This window comes from Bombina bombina, chromosome 8 (assembly GCF_027579735.1).
Source record: "Bombina bombina isolate aBomBom1 chromosome 8, aBomBom1.pri, whole genome shotgun sequence".
Lineage (NCBI taxonomy): Eukaryota > Metazoa > Chordata > Amphibia > Anura > Bombinatoridae > Bombina > Bombina bombina.
This window is the reverse complement of record NC_069506.1, coordinates 75,812,699-75,830,757: the sequence shown is the minus strand read 5'-3', so window position 1 is coordinate 75,830,757 and position 18,059 is coordinate 75,812,699. Positions and strand designations below refer to the sequence as shown.

Below are 18,059 nucleotides of genomic sequence, written 5' to 3'. Positions count from 1 at the left end.
TGTGAAGATTCTTGGCGCTGTGGCCAACCCGAAGGGAAGAGCCACAAACTGGTAATGCATGTCCAGAAAGGCAAACCAGAGAAACTGGTGATGATCTTTGTGGATAGGAATGTGTAGATACGCATCCTTTAGATCCACGGTAGTCATATATTGACCCTCCTGGATCATTGGTAAAATAGTTCGAATGGTCTCCATCTTGAAGGATGGAACTCTTAGGAATTGGTTTAGGATCTTGAGATCTAGAATTGGTCTGAAGGTTCCCTCTTTTTTGGGAACCACAAACAGATTGGAGTAGAAACCTTGCCCCTGTTCTGTTTTCGGAACTAGGCAGATCACTCCCATGGTAAAAAGGTCTTCTACACAGTGCAAGAACGCCTCTCTTTTTGTTTGGTTTACAGACAATTGAGAAAGATGGAACCTCCCCCTTGGAGGAGACTCTTTGAAATCTAGGAGATACCCCTGGGTTACAATTTCTACGGCCCAGGAGTCCTGAACGTCTCTTGCCCAGGCCTAAGCAAAGAGAGAGTCTGCCCCCTACTTGATCCGGTCCCGGATCGGGGGCTACCCTTTCATGCTGTCTTAGTGGCAGCAGGCTTTTTGGCCTGTTAACCCTTGTTCCAAGCCTGGTTAGGTCTCCAAGTTGGCTTGGATTGAGCAAAGTTCCCCTCTTGCTTTGCAGCAGGGGAAGAGGAAGCGGGACCACCCTTGAAGTTTCGAAAGGAACGAAAATTATTTTGTTTGGTCCTTGTCTTATTTGACTTATCTTGAGGTAGGGCATGACCCTTCCCTCCAGTGATGTCTGAAATGATCTCTTTCAGTGCAGGCCCGAAGAGGGTCTTACTTTTGAAAGGGATGGTCAAAAGCTTAGATTTAGATGACACATCAGCTGACCAGGACTTAAGCCATAACGCTCTTCACGCTAAAATGGCAAAACCTGAATTCTTTGCCGCTAATTTAGCAAGATGAAAAGCGGAGTCTGTAATAAAAAAATTAGCCAATTTAAGGGCCTTAATTCTGTCCAAAATATCATATAGTTGGGTCTCCATCTGAAGAGCCTCTTCTAGAGCCTCAAACCAAAAAGCAGCTGCAGTGGTTACCGGAACAATGCATGCTATAGGTTGAAGAAGAAAACCCTAATGAACAAAAATTTTCTTTAGGAGACCCTCTAACTTTTTATCCATAGGATCAATGAAAGCACAACTGTCTTCAATAGGTATAGTTGTACGCTTAGCCAGAGTAGGAAAAGCTCCCTCCACCTTAGGGACCGTCTGCCATGCGTCCTTTATGGTGTCAGAAATGGGGAACATTTTCTTAAAATGTTCCCCAACAGGAGGGGGAGCGAACGGAATACCTGGTCTATCCCACTCCTTAGTAACAATGTCCGAAATCCTCTTAGGGACCGGAAAAACATCAGTGTAAACAGGAACGTCTAAATATTTGTCCATTTTACACAATTTCTCTGGAACGACAATAGGGTCACAATCATCCAGAGTAGCTAAAACCTCCCTGAGCAATAAACGGAGGTGCTCTAGCTTAAATTTAAATGCCGTCATATCTGAATCTGTCTGAGGGAACATCTTTCCTGAATCAGAAATCTCTCCCTCAGACAGCAAATCCCTCATCCCTACCTCAGAACATTGTGAGGGAATATCGGATACGGCTACTAAAGCGTCAGAAGGCTCAGCATTTGTTCTTAACCCAGAGCTACTGCGCTTCCCTTGCAACCCTGGCAGTTTAGATAAAACCTCTGTGAGGGTAGTATTCATAACTGAAGCCATATCTTGCAAGGTGAAAGAATTAGACACACTAGAAGTACTTGGCGTCGCTTGTGCGGGCGTAACTGGTTGTGACACTTGGGGAGAACTAGATGGCGAAACCTGATTTACTTCTGTCTGAGAATCATGTAATGCCAAATTCTTATAAGTCAAAATATGCTGTTTGCAATTTATAGACATATCAGTACAATTGGGACACATTCTTAGAGGGGGTTCCACAATGGCTTCTAAACAAATTGAACAATGAGTTTCCTCAGTGTCAGACATGTTTAACAGGCTAGTAATGAAGCAAGCAAGCTTGGAAAACACTTTATTTAATGAAAAAAACACAATTTGCAAAAACGGTACTGTACCATTAAGAGAAAAAAAGGCATACACAAACTGCAAAACAGGTTAAAATTGCTTAAAAAATTCCGAAATTTTTACAGTGTACCCACTAAACTTTAGAAGGATTGCACCACAAGTAAAAAAGCAATAGACTCCCAAATGAAAAAAAAAAACGGATTGATAAGTGTCTAAAACCGGTTAAAACCCCCTAAAGCACCTTGCCACAGTTCTGCTGTGGCCCTACCTGCCCTTAGGAAGCGATAATATGGGGTTTAAAGCTTCAATTAGTCCCTCAGAAGACTATCAGGACCTCAGGAGAAGTTGCTTGCTGCTTGTAAATGTAGGCCCCACCCACCTCACTCGATGTTGCTGGGGCCTACACAAAACTAACAAACCCTGCCTGAAAGCCATGTGGGTTATAGACAACACCAAAGAACCCTCAAGCAAATGTCCCATAAAACAGAAAACGTTACTCCCAGACACAAAAACGTTTGTCCCAAATTCACATAACAAACTGAGTGCCCACAAAAAATTAACCCTTTATGCAAGCTAGTAAAAACCTCTGATAACACTAGGATTACTGCTTCCCCTTCCCCCAATGGGGACACTGTCAGCCTTTCTGAGTTAACACAGTCTCTGCAGAAAATATGACTGAACATACCTCATTGCTGTATAGCAAGAAACCGTTCCTCACACTGAAGTTTTCCTGTACTCCTCAGCTTCTGTGGGAACAGCAGTGGACCTTAGTAACAAATGCTAAGATCATCATCCTCCAGGCAGAAATCTTAATCTATGTCCTGCCTGAGAGTAAATAGTACAACACCAGTACCATTTAAAAATAACAAACACTTGATTGAAGATAAAATAAAACTAACAGTTTAACACCTCTTCTCTTTACCCTTCCTGTTTAGAGCCAGCAAAGAGAATGACTGGGGGGTGGAGTTAAGAGGGGAGCTATATAGACAGCTCTGCTGTGGTGCTCTCTTTGCTACTTCCTGTCAGGAAGGACAATATCCCACAAGTTAGGATGAATCCGTGGACTTGGTACATCTTGCAAAATAAATATTACATCCAGAAATTTTACTTCTGTCTGGCTGATATTGCTTGTAAAGGATAAATTAAAACTGTTTTGATTCAAGGATGTTATAAAGACTTTCAGATCAGATTCTGTTCCTTCCCATATTAGGATGATGTCATCTATGAACCTGCCCCATTTTTTTTATGTATTTGAGGTACGTGTCCCCATAGCTGTGCCATGTATTTGAAGGTAGAACTCATCCTCAAAAAGAAAAAAAAATTCTCTAGCGTGAATTTAATAGCTTCGCTGATGAATTTTCTATGGTCCTCCGTTAAGTTAGTTCTTCTCCTTAACCAATATTCAATTCCTAGGGTGCTTTACTATGAGGAATGTTGGTATATAAAGCACTCACATCTAAGGTCACCCAAAATGAACCAGATTTCCATTCTAGTTCCGAAAATGTTTCAATTGTATCCGGAGTATCTCTCAGATAAGAATCCAGTTTAGGTACAAGGGGCTGTAAATAGGTATCAATGTATTCTGAAAGTTTTGAAGTGAGTTAATTCCTGAAACGATTGGTCTCCCCGGTGGTTTCATTGCATTCTTGTGAATCTTGGGGAGATGATAGAATATTGCTGTAGTTGGAGTATTGTTCCTCAGATAGATTTCTTCGTTTTCATTTAGGATGCCCATTCCTTTAGCATCATCCAATAGATCCTTATATTCTTTAACAAATTTGGGAGTGGGATCTCCTTGTAATTTTTTATACATTATAGTATCTTGTAATAAGTTCATTACCTCTACTAGATAATCTTGTTTATCCTGGATCACTATGCTCCCTCCCTTGTCCGCTTCTCTAATAACTATTTTCAGATCTTCCTCTAGACTCTTTAAAATTAATTTATCCTTTTTACTCATATTGTCTTTTTCGAGCTTATAATTCTTACACATTTTATCTAAGTATTCTTGTATCTTAATTTTTTCAAAATGTCTATTCAGTGTGAGTTTTCTAATAAATTTATTCAAATCCACAAATAATTGTAATGAGTTGGGCCCTTTGTGGGTGCAAAAGGGCCCAACATATTTCAATTATTTGTGGATTTGAATACATTTATTAGAAAACTCACACTGAATAGACATTTTGAAAAAATTAAGAATACTAAGAGTGGAATTAACAGTCTGAACAGTGAGGATTCCCAAATGGAAAAAGGGAATTCAAATGGGAATTTAAATGAAGATGACCTGGAAACCCTCAATATCCTATGTGATTTAATAAATCAAATTGATCTAGGGGAAAGAGAAGAGATTACAACTGAGAAAATTGAAATACAGATGCATACTAAATTCAAACCTCCAACAAATCTTTTTTCCTATCCATTCAAAGGGCAACTTAATTCCAGTATTTGGAAGTTTGGTACAAGAAGACTTAGATAAAATGTGTAAGAATTATAAGATCAAAAAAGACAATATGAGTAAAAAGGATAAATTAATTTTAAAGAGTCTAGAGGAAGATCTGAATATAGTTATTAGAGAAGCGGACAAGGGAGGGAGCATAGTGATACAGGATAAACAAGATTATCTAGTAGAGGCAATGAATTTATTACAGGATACCATAACGTATAAAAAATTACAAGGAGATCCCACTCCCAAATTTGTTAAAGAATATAAGGATCTATTGGATGATGCTAAAGGAATGGGCATCCTAAATGAAAATGAAGAACAATACACCAACTACAGCAATATTCTATCTCCCCAAGATTCACAAGAATGCAATGAAACCACCGGGGAGACCAATCGTTTCAGGAATTAACTCACTCACTTCAAAACTGTCAGAATACATTGATACCTATTTACAGCCCCTTGTACCTAAACTGGAATCTTATCTGAGAGATACTCTGGATACAATTGAAAATTTTTCGGAACTAGAATGGAAATCTGGTTAATTTTGGGTGACCTTAGATGTGAGTGCTTTATATAACAACATTCCTCATAGTAAAGGCACCCTAGGAAATGAATATTGGTTAAGGAGAAGAACTAACTTAACGGAGGACCATAGAAGCTATTAAATTCACGCTAGAGAATTTTTTTTTTCTTTTTGAGGATGAGTTCTACCTTCAAATACATGGCACAGCTATGGGGACACATTTTGCCCCTAGCTATGCCAATTTATACATGGGATGGTGGGAAGAAACACATATCTGGAAGAACAACCACTACCTCAAATACATAAGAAAATGGGGCAGGTTCATAGATGACATCATCCTAACATGGGAAGGAACATAATCTGATCTGAAAGACTTTATAACATCCTTGAATCAAAACAGTTTTAATTTATCCTTTACAAGCAATATCAGCCAGACAGAAATAGAATTTCTGGATGCAATATTTTTTCACTAAAACAACACTATCCAGACAAAACTATTCAAAAAAAGAGACGTATAGTAACGGATACCTACATGCAAAAAGCAACCACAATAGCCAATGGATATAAAATATTACATTGGGCCAATTCCAACGGATAAGAAGAAATTGCTCAAAGATAGAGGATTTTAATAAAGAGGCCGTGGAACTGGAGAAAAATTTGTTGCAAGGGGTTATCAACATAAAAAGGTTAGAACTGCTTTGAACAAAGTTGAAGGTATGAACAGAAAATATTTACTTAAAACAGGGGTGAGGTCTAAAAATAATAGGAACAAAAAAGAAACATCAGATATAAAATTTATAACAATGTATAATGAAGGAACAAGAGAGATTAAAGAAATTCTTAAAAAACATTGGCACCTACTAATAAAGGATGAATCCCTAAAAAACACCATAACAAAAGAACCAAAGGTTATATTTAGAAAGAACAGGAACCTGAAAAATATATTGGCTCCAAGGCAACTGAAAACAAAGAACAAGATGGGTACCAATTGGCTAGGAAAAGCCACAAAAGGTTTTTTTTTTAAATGTAATAGACTTAATTGTCTAGCCTGCTCTCATCATTGAAATGGGAACAAATCAACTGGATAAATAGTTTCTAATTTTACTAATAAAAAATATGAGATCAACTCGAGGTGCAATTGCAGAACAGACCATGTGGTCTATCTTCTACAATGTGGCTGTGGATTACAATACATAGGGGGTACCACCAGGCCCTATAAGAAAAGGTTGGCAGAACACATCACTAACATTGAAAATGCAGAGAGAACCCATAATCTTTCAGCTCACTACAGAGAATACCACAACAAAAATCCATCTTGTTCGAGAGGCATCATTTTAGAATTTATTCTTAAAATAAAAGAGGGGGGAAATAGGGAACTTCAATTAAGAAAAAAGGGAGACCTTTAAGATATATACTATGCATACTCTAATTCTCTCAGGTCTCAATAAGGATATTGATCTGGCAGCCTTTTTAGTATAATTTAGAATAATTTAATAAAGCATAATTTGATATGGTATCCCTCTTATGGTAATGGAGAAATTACATACACAATGGTTATAAATTAAAATTTAAAAATGAATTTCCATCTAGGATATATATATGCTGCAACACCTTATTGGATTTAGATACAAATATAACATACCAGAGTCCATTAGAAAGAGGATAATATATATATATATTCCTTTGTTTCAACGTGAGAAAGAATAATAAATAATTTTAAGGATACTCACTAAATCATTATAATTTTATAAAAAACTTTATATTTCTCTCACCAACGATTTCAGATATTATATTTTTCAATATAAATACTAACCCCGAAATAGGTATAGTATGAGAATAACACAACAGTTGGGGCACAAGAAGCATTAGACAGCATAGATAAGTGCATACAATGAAAGGTATTACAAGCACTGAAGTGATTTCTCTTTTATCATTATTTTTAAGCTTATTTCGAACTAAAAGGTTCAATATAGATTAAATATAAACGAATTATAAAGGATTTAAGGAATTTATATAAATGAACTGTATTATTATGTATTCTTAACAAATTGGTTATATGCTTTGAAGAGGTTAATGAACTTCCGTAGGGGTAAATTATTGTGTGATTTTATTGTATTTTATGGCATGTTATAGTGGATGTTTTTTCAATGTTTTTTTTTCCCCATGTTGTTTTTTTCTTGCTCTATCCATAAGTTTTTGGTATATGTATTTTAAATAAGTATGTTAAAATGTGAAAATATTTTGTTAAGAACAACTATTGGCAACACAGGTTGTTTACATCCAAATTGGCATTTAATGTCAGTCATTAATTTGATCGTTATGTGAACGAACCAAATTCACTTACGAGAACTCTTTGCTAAGAACACATGGTGTTTGTATACATTACACGTCACTCAATCATGTGACCGCAATGCAAACCAATTAGAAATCTAGTTTCAAGGGGGGCGTGCCGCCACCTCGTCTTTAAAAGCCGTAGTTTGTCACATTCTGTAATTGACTCATCTGATGAAGAAGGGACAAGATGGTCATATGCCTTCGAAACGCGTAAGTTCTATTTACAGAATGGCTATTCTTATACTGTGATGAAAGTGCATCGATTTTCGTATGAAGGACTAACCAAACGATTAATACTGGGTTTCATATCAATGCTTTCACATTGCCTCATATTACATAGTAACAAACATAGTAGATGAGGTTGAATAAAGACCGAAGTCCATCGAGTTCAACCTATACAAATCTAAAATATATACAAAAAGCTCCAGTTAAGCTTAAATAATCCCACTAAAAGGTGACCCATTTAAAACTAGCAATCATATCCATGAATTTTGTTTATAGACAGAAATGTATCCAAATAATTTTTAAATGTATCTAGGGTATTGGCATTCACTACTTCCTTTGGTAATGAGTTCCACAATTTTATTGCTCTTACAGTGAAAAAACGTTTCCGTTGCAGGAGATTAAATCTCCTTTCCTCCAACCTTAAATTGTGACCTCTGGTCACAAACAATTTTCTTGGAGTAAACAGAGCTTCTGCCATCTCTGTATATGGGCCTTGAATATATTTATATAAAGTAATCATGTCACCTCTTAAGCGCCTTTTTCTAAAGAAAACAGACCCAGTTTGGCTAGCCTCTCCTCATAGGTTAAATTCTCCAATCCCCTTATTAACTTTGTGGCCCTTCTCTGGACTTTTTCTAGCTTTGCAATATATTTTTTTGCGATTGGTCCCCAGAACTGCACTCCATACTCAAGGTGAGGTCTTACCAGGGCTTTATATAGTGACAGAATTATGCTTTCCTCCCTTGAGTCAATGCCTCTTAATACATGCTAGTATCTTATTAGCCTTTGAAGCTGATCATAACCACTGTGTTACACTGCTGTGTTAAATATTAGATTGAGGTTGAACACTGTAAGCAGCCAATTTTTAGAGTGTTTGTTTTTGTTACACAAATAAAAGTACAATATCGCACTATTCTTTTCTTTTTACTGCATGTACTTCGTATTTTTGCATTCCGGAGATTACTCTACCAACTCCAAGCAGCAGAGTAGAGGGAATTTTGGAGGCCAGTCGTGGATCATCCTTCTAACTGTGCGGCACTTACCTCATAAGATTGGGGGTAAGGAAAGTATGTAGGAGCCCCGACGGGGTCGGCCATTCTTTTCCCTCCTACTCTGGAATAATTTGAGAAACTGTGTTATTATTATCAACCTTAATACATGTATCAAAATAACAAATTCTAGTTTCCTTTTGGATTTTGAATAAGACTGTGAAGACATTTAAGGAAGACATTTAAGGAACTTTACATATTTAAGGAACTTCTACATATCATAGAAGATTTTTTAACTGTTTTAACATTTTAACTTTTTATTCGTATATTCATACTTTTAATTGGTACATTCATACCGCAACTTATGTATATGTTTTATATATTGCAGTGTGTCAATTAATGGTGACATAAAATTATTATTTGCACAGTTCTGTGTATTATAGATCCACATACTCTGAAAACAAGAGATTTTAGATATTTTTAGATATTTTCCGATCAATAGCTCTACAAACACTTGTACAAATATATATATATATATATATATATATATATATATTAGACCGCAACATTCACAAAGCCTGTCATGCATTGTGAACTGTAGATTAAAAATTATGTTTTGAAATTTACAGGAAGTACTGTGTTTGTGTAAACTCTTCCCTATGGACTGTTTGCTTACTGGATGAAAAAAAGCAACTCTTAACAGTTCTATTTGTTGGACCGTGACTACAAGAAGCAATTTTATTTTTAAACACAGGAACATCTATTTCCCCTCTTTTGATGCAACAAATAAAAATGATTTCTCTTTTATAGGCACTTTGGGAGTTAACAATATCTTTGATCTTTTATTGTCACTGTTCAGAATTACAATAGATGTCTGTTAAAGGGACAGTAAAGTCAAAATTAAACTTTCATGATTCGGATAGAGCATCAAATTTGCTTTGTTCTATTTGTATCTTTTATTGAAGGCTAAAACTAGGTAGGCTCATAAGTGCTAAGGAGTGTGCATGAATCATGAAAGTTTAATTTTGACTTTAATATCCCTTTAATAGTATCATAACCACTGTGTTACACTGCTGATATACTAAGATCACTATTATCATTTTAAAGTGTACACATAAAAAAAAACACAGCAAAAATATATGCTTCTATATATAACCTACAGATGAACATCGAGACACCCAGAGGCAAATAGGATGAACACGCGCAAACCAAAAATGAGCCATGTGCACTCTGCACTGTTGTTCATCTGGAGAAGTAGGGTATAATATAATAATCTGGGGCAACTGAGAGTCATCTAAAATGTACTGGAAAGCCACATTGTGCCAACAGATCTTAGGATGTAAAAGCAGGATATATAGATGTTTTTATGTGGAGATAAGTAATATTGTATGCTGCTGTTTTCTACTGGTATTATGTGAATATAATCACTTTACTATAGATTCCTGTTAGAATTATACATAGATACGTATAAACACTATACATCAATAATCCATAAGCAGGGTGCAGGGACTCCTCTGGAGGAGGTGGCAGCGAATGTAGGTAAGGCTGCCTATGATAGTTTTCAGAAGGCAGAATTTTTGTTTTGTTTTTTTGTTAATGCACTAAGGTTGGCTCAATATTTAGCAAGTATTGTCTGGAAGCGGAGTATTTTTTTTTAATGGTGCTTCATTTTGTGATGCACCAAAACAATGTTCAATTCTGTGTGTGCGTGCGTATGAGAGTGTTTCTATGTGTGAGTGTTTCTGTGCATGTCAATATTCTGTGAAAGAGTGTGTTTTTGGGTCTGCGAGGGTTTGTGTATGAGTGTTTCTGTGTATGTGAGTGTGTCTGTGTGTGTGAGTATTTGTGTGAGTGTTTCTCTGTTTGTGTGTGTGTGTGTGAGAGAGGAGAGAGAGAAGAGAGAGAGAGAAAGAGAGAGAAAGAGAGAGAAAGAAAGAGAGAAAGAGAGAGAGAGAAAGAAAGAGAGAGGGAGAGAGAGAAAGAGAGAGAGAAAGAGATAGAAAGGAGAGAGAGAGAGAAAGAGAGATAGAAAGAAAGAGATAGAGAGAGATAGAGATAGATAAAGAGATAGAAAGAGAGAGAAAGGGCTTCCATGTACTTGATGGAAAGGTTTGCACACTCTACGACACCGCTGAGATGGCAAGGAGAAATCACTGAGTGCTTGCTCGCTCTGGGTGATTGACTGTCCCTTCTCTCACACGATTGGTCGCACGAGAGAAGGGTCAGGCTTTACACGCTCACTTGATCAGTTAATTAAATATACGGGCAACGGTTCCTGTTCATCCGTTGACCCTATGTAGCAAAGGCGAGCAGACAACTTCTCGAGTTGAGAAGCTTGTCGCTTGCCTTTTAGTACATGGGGCAAAAGTGTGTGTGATAGAGAGTTTTTCTTTGAGAGAGTATTTATGTGTGTGTGTTATTACCTTTACAACATTTTCAAGATTGACTACACTTATAAATAAAAGGGAGTGGAGCGCAAAATTGCGCTTTTGCAAGTGTGATATTTGCGCTCCCCTCAGTAATACCAGCGCCTGCAAATGTGTGCTGGTATTACAAGCTAAGCGCAATGTGAACGCAACCTTTTGTTCACATTGCCTGGAAGCATTGTGCTAACAAGAGCTGCTTCCATAGGCTCCAATGGGAGCCTTGTTCTCATGACTGAGACACGGCTAAGAAACTAGCAGTCTCGCAGCATTGGGCAGCCAATTTAAAATATATATGTATATGAATATATACATACATATTTATTTGTTTATATACACATATTAACATACACACACACACACATATATATATATATATATATATATATATATAAAAGCATATACATATATATTAACAGTATAAACACAGTCCCTATAGGATGCATTGTAAAGGCACTTTTCAGTGACGTTTGTTTTCTAACACCCCACATCCACTCACAGTTATATACCAATTTTTATTTAACTGCATGTAAGACACTACTATAAAGAATAATATGCACAGATACTGATCTAAAAAACATAACAGAGGAAATGCTCTCCTCAGGTTCAAGTCTCAGCCAGAATGGAGGAAATGAACATAGACCACACCCGGTCACATGGCGTGCAAGACAGTACTTTCCTTGTTATTACAAGTACAGCAAGTATTGGAGCTGTGCAACACTTTTAAAAAACGAAAGTGAAACCTGTTTGTTCCAGCCAAAAACACACAGTCTATCAGCCCAGGAAAAAAAAAATCACACAAAGCAACATGTAAATAATTAATACACTGATTAATTAACGCCAACTGTTCAATAAACACCCTTCAGAGGATATTAACCCTGGATCCTATCAAGGTATAAAGGAGCCACACTGTGACCCTGTTATAGCGTTTTATGTGTAAAAATTGAAACAATCTTACCTCTAGGATCCATGTTGTGGAACAGAACACAGCCTCTCAAGTGTGACTGTCTTATAGCAGCGCTCCTGACATGCAGGGGCACCACTAGAAATTTTGGGGCCCCTGACTTAACCATTGATCAGGCCCCCCCCCCCCCCCTTTGACGTGCAATTTTTGACCAAGTGACTATAACGTATATGCACTTTATTCTTTAGTGTAGTCAAACTTTAAATGTTGTAAAGGTAGTAACACACAAACACAGAAACACACAGACACACTCATACACTGGAACACACACTCACACATAAGGATTCACATATAGACACTCTAGCAGACACACAAAGAAACACACCACAGACACCCACACATACACTCAGCACTTGTTTACATTGACCTGACAAGTAATGAGGTAGACTACAGTTTTGTCAAAATAGGAGATTTACAAAACAAAATATGGATTTCTGATGATCTTTTTGTCAATGAAGATGACAACTAAATGATGACAACAGCATGCAGCGGCTGAAAGGAAGGGCCCTGAACTGCCTAAACAATAATTGAAAGGTTAAATGGTGACTTCCGGAAAGGTCTCATTAGTCTCAAAGTCTGTAGAAAGATGTGAATAATCAGTAGTAAGGTCAAAATGTCCTAAAAAGCAACAGACAATAGACACACACACACAAACTCAAACTTGCACATACACCCAAGAAAACACCGACAGAGACAGCCTCAGAAAACACACAAAGACATACACACACACACAGACACCCACAGAAAACACACAAAGACATACATACACACACACCCTTACTGAGACATCCACAGAAAACATACAAAGACATATACACCCTCACAGAGACACACACAGAAAACACAGACATATGCACACACCCTCACAGAGACATCCACAGAAAACACAGACATACATACATACACACACCCACCCTAACAGAGACATCCACAGAAAACACACAAAGACATACATGCACACACCCTCACAGAGACAGCCATAGAAAAAGCACAAAGACATACGCACACACCCTCACAGACACCCACAGAAAATGCACAAAGACATACACACCCACCCTCACAGAGAGACCCATAGAAAAAAAATACATACACACTCATAGAGACACAAACAAAAGCACAAAGACATAAACACAGACATCCACAGAAACACTCACAGGAGGTAAAATGTCTGCTCATTGCATCTCCTAAATCAACAGTGTGTGACATGCATGATCACTTTTTAAAGAATGATATTTGAAAATGTGCAAACAAAAATTCAAAATTGCACATCTGGGTAGATGGCTAGATGAAGAAAAGTACTTTTGAAAGGTTGACATATGTTTGTTTTTTTCCCCAACCAAGAGCACCACTTCAAATATGGTGTACAAATGTTCCCATCTGTCAGCTGTACTTATGGATTTTGAAAATACTGTACTCTATATGGTCTTGGTGGAACCATAAGCTGTGGTACTCAGTCTCATACTATTAGATCTGGTTAAATACAGGATTTAGGCTTGTTTGTAAGTATTTTAAAATTAAGTCAGCTGTAGTGTAAACTGAACGGTGATAAGCTAACCTGTATCATTTCAAACACTGAGCATTATTAGTCTGAGAGTATAACATTTTATGCAGATGTAAAAATGTTAGATAAAATGCCTCCTTGCATCTGGAAAGTCCTTGCATAAAGGGGCAGTAAACTGGAATGTAATTAAAATATATATATATATATTAATAAAAAAAATCATATCTGCCAAAAGGGCACCTACCATTTGTGTATTGAGGAGGAAACATTTCTGCATGGCTTTAAATATAGAATTTATACAGCATTGTTAAATAATCATAAATACACTGCTGCATATTGCTCAAAAAAATTTGTTTTTATGGACCCCTGGCCCCACCATACTACCACACTGAAGGTACAATCCGAAATTGCACAAAGAAATAAAAAACATTTACTAAGTAAGTCCTACCTCCTCTGCAAATGAAAGTGATCTGCCGTGTGACTCAGGCACACATTGTAAAAACTTAAGTGCCAAGTCTGTCTCACACTGTGCATAGTGGTTTAGTGCACACTCAGAAGTCCTCTCAAATGCTAATGCTTTACTCCTTGTAATAACATTTCCCACGCTCAATAGCACTCTACTGTAGTGGCTCTGGTGGCTGCCAAAATGTAAAATTTTTTTTTTTTTTTTTTTTAAAAAATAAGTTGTTCTTGCCTCATGGGGCCCCCTGGCCCATTGGGCCCCTGACAGGAGTCACCCCTGTCACCCCCTGATGGGGGACCTGCTGACATGGACTTGAGTGAGAAAAAGTAGGCAGTGAAACTTGCAACACTGATTGCTTAGGAGCTATTAGCAGTAGTCTAAATGGTTTCACAGAAAAAATTTCCCTGCATCTCCAGACTTTCATCAATACTCACTGAGAGGTTGACATGACTACTTAAAACTCCAGTCCTATCTTGAAGGGCAGATACCCTTTTTCAGGACTCTCCGAATCTTCTGCCACTTCTCTGCTACCTCCTAACGTGATGAAAGGGAATGAATGACTGGGGTAATGAGAAAGTGGTAGGGATATTTAAGCCTTTGCCTCCTCCTGTTGGCCAGGTGTTGTATTTCCTAACAGTAAGGAATGAAGCCATAGACTTTCCCTATCTTAGGAAGGAAATCCAGTATTAGCACTGTTGAAATGGGTAACTAGAACACCAACTGCAAATTGATTCTATAGCAAAAAAGCAGACACTCCCCACTCCCTTTTCGTCTGCATATGAAAAGAATCTTTAAACAAACAGGGGCAAGCTAATATAGGTATACATCAGTATTCTCCTAAAACTTTGGGGCTTGGTTAGGAGTCTGAAAATCAGCGCAATGTTATTTTAAAATAAGCAAAACAATACATAAAAAAAAAGCTGTATAGGCTATATAAATGGATCATCTACAAAACATTTATGCAAAGAAAAAATTAGTGTATAATGTCCCTTTAAACCCCTTATTGCTTTGTGCAGTTATTTTATTAAAAAATAAAGATGCTTATATTTTTTATTTTATAAAGGGAATTGAACACTTTGTTTGGGGGACATTTTTTTTAATTAACCAGAGGTCTGAGGTTTGGCTATGAATGTATTACTGAAAGTATAATTGATATGTCATTAGGAGTGTATCCTTTATTACATTATTAGCAAATTTATCATCATTGTTTTGTATTTCTATTGATATAATATGTTTTTATTTCACATTTATTTAACCTACTTAAAGGGATACTAAACCGAATTTTTGTTTTTTAATTATTCAGATACAGCATGCAATTTTAAGTAACTTTCTAATTTTCTCCTACTATAAATTTGAATTCATTCTCTTACTATGCACAGATGTAGCCACCAATAAGCAAGCACTATCCAGGGTGCTGAACCTAAAATGGTCCGGCTCCTAAGCTTTACATTTCTGCTTTTTAAATTAAGATAGCAAGAGAGAACAAATAAAAAAATGATAATCGGAGTAAATTAGAAAGTTGCTTAAAACTGCCTGCTCTATCCAAATCATAAAATAAATAAAATTGGGTTTAGTATCCCTTTAACCTATTGACCACAAAATAATTTGGTAGACATGTTTGTTATACTAAATAAAATGAATTTACACAAACGTATTGTTTTAATCCTGTGCTACTCTGTCAGCTGTACAAGTGAATTTTACAGTTATTTATACAGTTATTGGTTAGTAAATAATATTGCTTCAGAGGACAAAAACTACTTACCTCCTCTCCAGGAGTGAAGTTTTCATGGCACAAGGGACAATGGTTTGCAACCTTTTCACCTTTAGCAGCTGTAAAGAAATGACATTTTAATCAGTCTATTAAAAAAAAAAAAAGAAAAAAAAAGATTAGGTCCATATCAACAAACAGTTATTAGTTGCGATGATTAATTTTTTAAACTAGATCATTACTTGGGTTCTTCAAACTCGGTTGAGAAACCACATTTACCACAGTAATTCATTTTTTTTATTTTTTTTTAAAGTACAGGTACCTGTACAATTTTATTTTTTAAGTTTTAACAAAACGCAAAGCATATACATTTTTAATTGTTTGCCACGCAGTGCAAAATACAAACAAAAGAACCATAGAAAAGCATGAGAAAAAGACTACTAATATAAATGCCCCACTTTAAAAAATAACTTTGGATTTCTTTTTCTGATGAGATGTTTATCATTTAATTTTGTCCTAGAATTGCTTTCGACTGGACATTCTTATCAACAATTGAAAAATTAGGGCTCTTATAAGTGGTACATATATGAAAAAGGTACCCTAAATAGTTTTGGGAGGTGGCCACCTAGTTTAAAGGGATAGTATAGTCAAAAATAAACTTTCATGATTCAGATAGCGCATGCTATTTTAAGCAACTTTCTCATTTACTTCTATTATCAATTTTTCTTCATTCTCTTGGTATCTTTATTTTAAAAAGTAGGAATGTAAAGCTTAGCTGTCCCATTTTTAGTTCGGAACCTGGGTAGCGCTTGCTGATTGCTGTCTAAATGTAGCCATCCAACCAGCAAGCGCTACCCAGGTGCTGAACTAAAAATGGGCCGGCTTCTAAGCTTACATTCTTGCTTTTTAAAACAAAAATACAAAGAGAATGAAGAAAATTTGATAATAGGAGTAAATTAGAAAGTTGCTTAAAATTGCCTGCTCTATCTGAATCATGAAAGTTTATTTTTGACTAGACTATCCCTTTAATAATGCAGAAGACTGTAACACTTGAAAATAAATTATTAGATTACCCCTACAAGAATGAAAAAAAATGTATATTTCATTACAATACCTAAAACAAATCTTACATGCATTACTGGATCATAAAATCTATCCAAAACAAAATTATAATAAATTTAATGCAAACAATAGATACAGATATACGCTTTCCTTTTAAGTGAAATATTAAGCTACCAGCAAGGTTTGGCCTACTCAAATTAGAGTAAAGCTCAGCTGCATAAGACACTTTCTGTAAATAGACCCACCCAGGCCTCTGAGAATTCAGTCACAAAAAAAATTATAAGGCCTTGGAACATAAATGAATAAACTGTTCAGTCATCAGGAAACTCTTAGGGAATAGTGCTTGAGACACGCCTGTGTTCATTGTATGAGATGTGGAAGGACTCCAGGGTGTGGGGCAAAACCCCTTTCCAGCTGTAGGCATCCTTGTAACTAACTTGGCTATCATGACTTCATTTTTATGACTTCAATGTGGACAAAATGATTCATTTGACATTGCTTATACTAGAAGAAAAGAACCAAACTGATTTGACACCACTGCACACGTTAATTTTGACTGTAATAATAAGTGAACTCCGCTTCCAATAAACATTTACAAAACTGGAGGAGTTAGATTTACAGTAATCCATATTCATGACATTATCAAATAACTGCAAAGGAGACATTTAACATGTTCATGAAAGTCAATGATTCTCATAACAAAGGTCAACCACTGAATAATTAAGCATATGCTTGAAAGTAAACTCCTGCAATGCTCTGTTTTGAAGCACTTAAATGGCCATGAAACCCACATTTTTTATTTTGTGATTTAGAAAGAGAATGCAATTTTAAACATCTTTCTAATTTACTTATATTATCTAATTTGTTTTATTCTCTTGATATTATTTGCTGAAAAGCATATCTAGATATGCTCAGTAGCTGCTAATTGGTTGCTGCACATAGAAGCATCGTGTGATTGGCTCACCATGTGCATTGCTTTCTTCTCAACTAAGGATATATAAAAATTAAGCAAAATAAATAATAGAAGTAAATTATAATGTTGTTTAAATTTGTATTCTCTATCTGAATCATGAAAGAAAGATTTTGGGTTTAGTGGCCCTTTAAGTCACTTTTGCTTCCCTGCTGCCCTACAAATACATGTGCCCATTAAAGGGATGTGAAAGTAAAAAATTAAAAGGGACATGAAACCCCACATTTTTCTTTCATGATTCAGATAGATTATACATTTTTAAACAATTTTTACAATTCAATTCTGTTATAAATTTTGTTTCATTTACGTGGTATTTTATTTTGTTGAAGCAGCAGCAATGCACTCCTGGGAGCTAGCTGAACACATTTGTAAGCCA

The 18,059-nt window shown here is 36.2% G+C and overlaps 1 protein-coding gene across 1 annotated transcript in view; it reads right to left on the bottom strand.

The window, feature by feature from the left end:
* Positions 1–18,059, bottom strand: part of CEP104 (centrosomal protein 104) — a 581,941-nt gene that overhangs the window by 94,381 nt on the left and 469,501 nt on the right. The window contains 1 exon segment of the mRNA XM_053690408.1: positions 15,706–15,773. Coding sequence (XP_053546383.1) covers positions 15,706–15,773 — 68 coding nt within the window.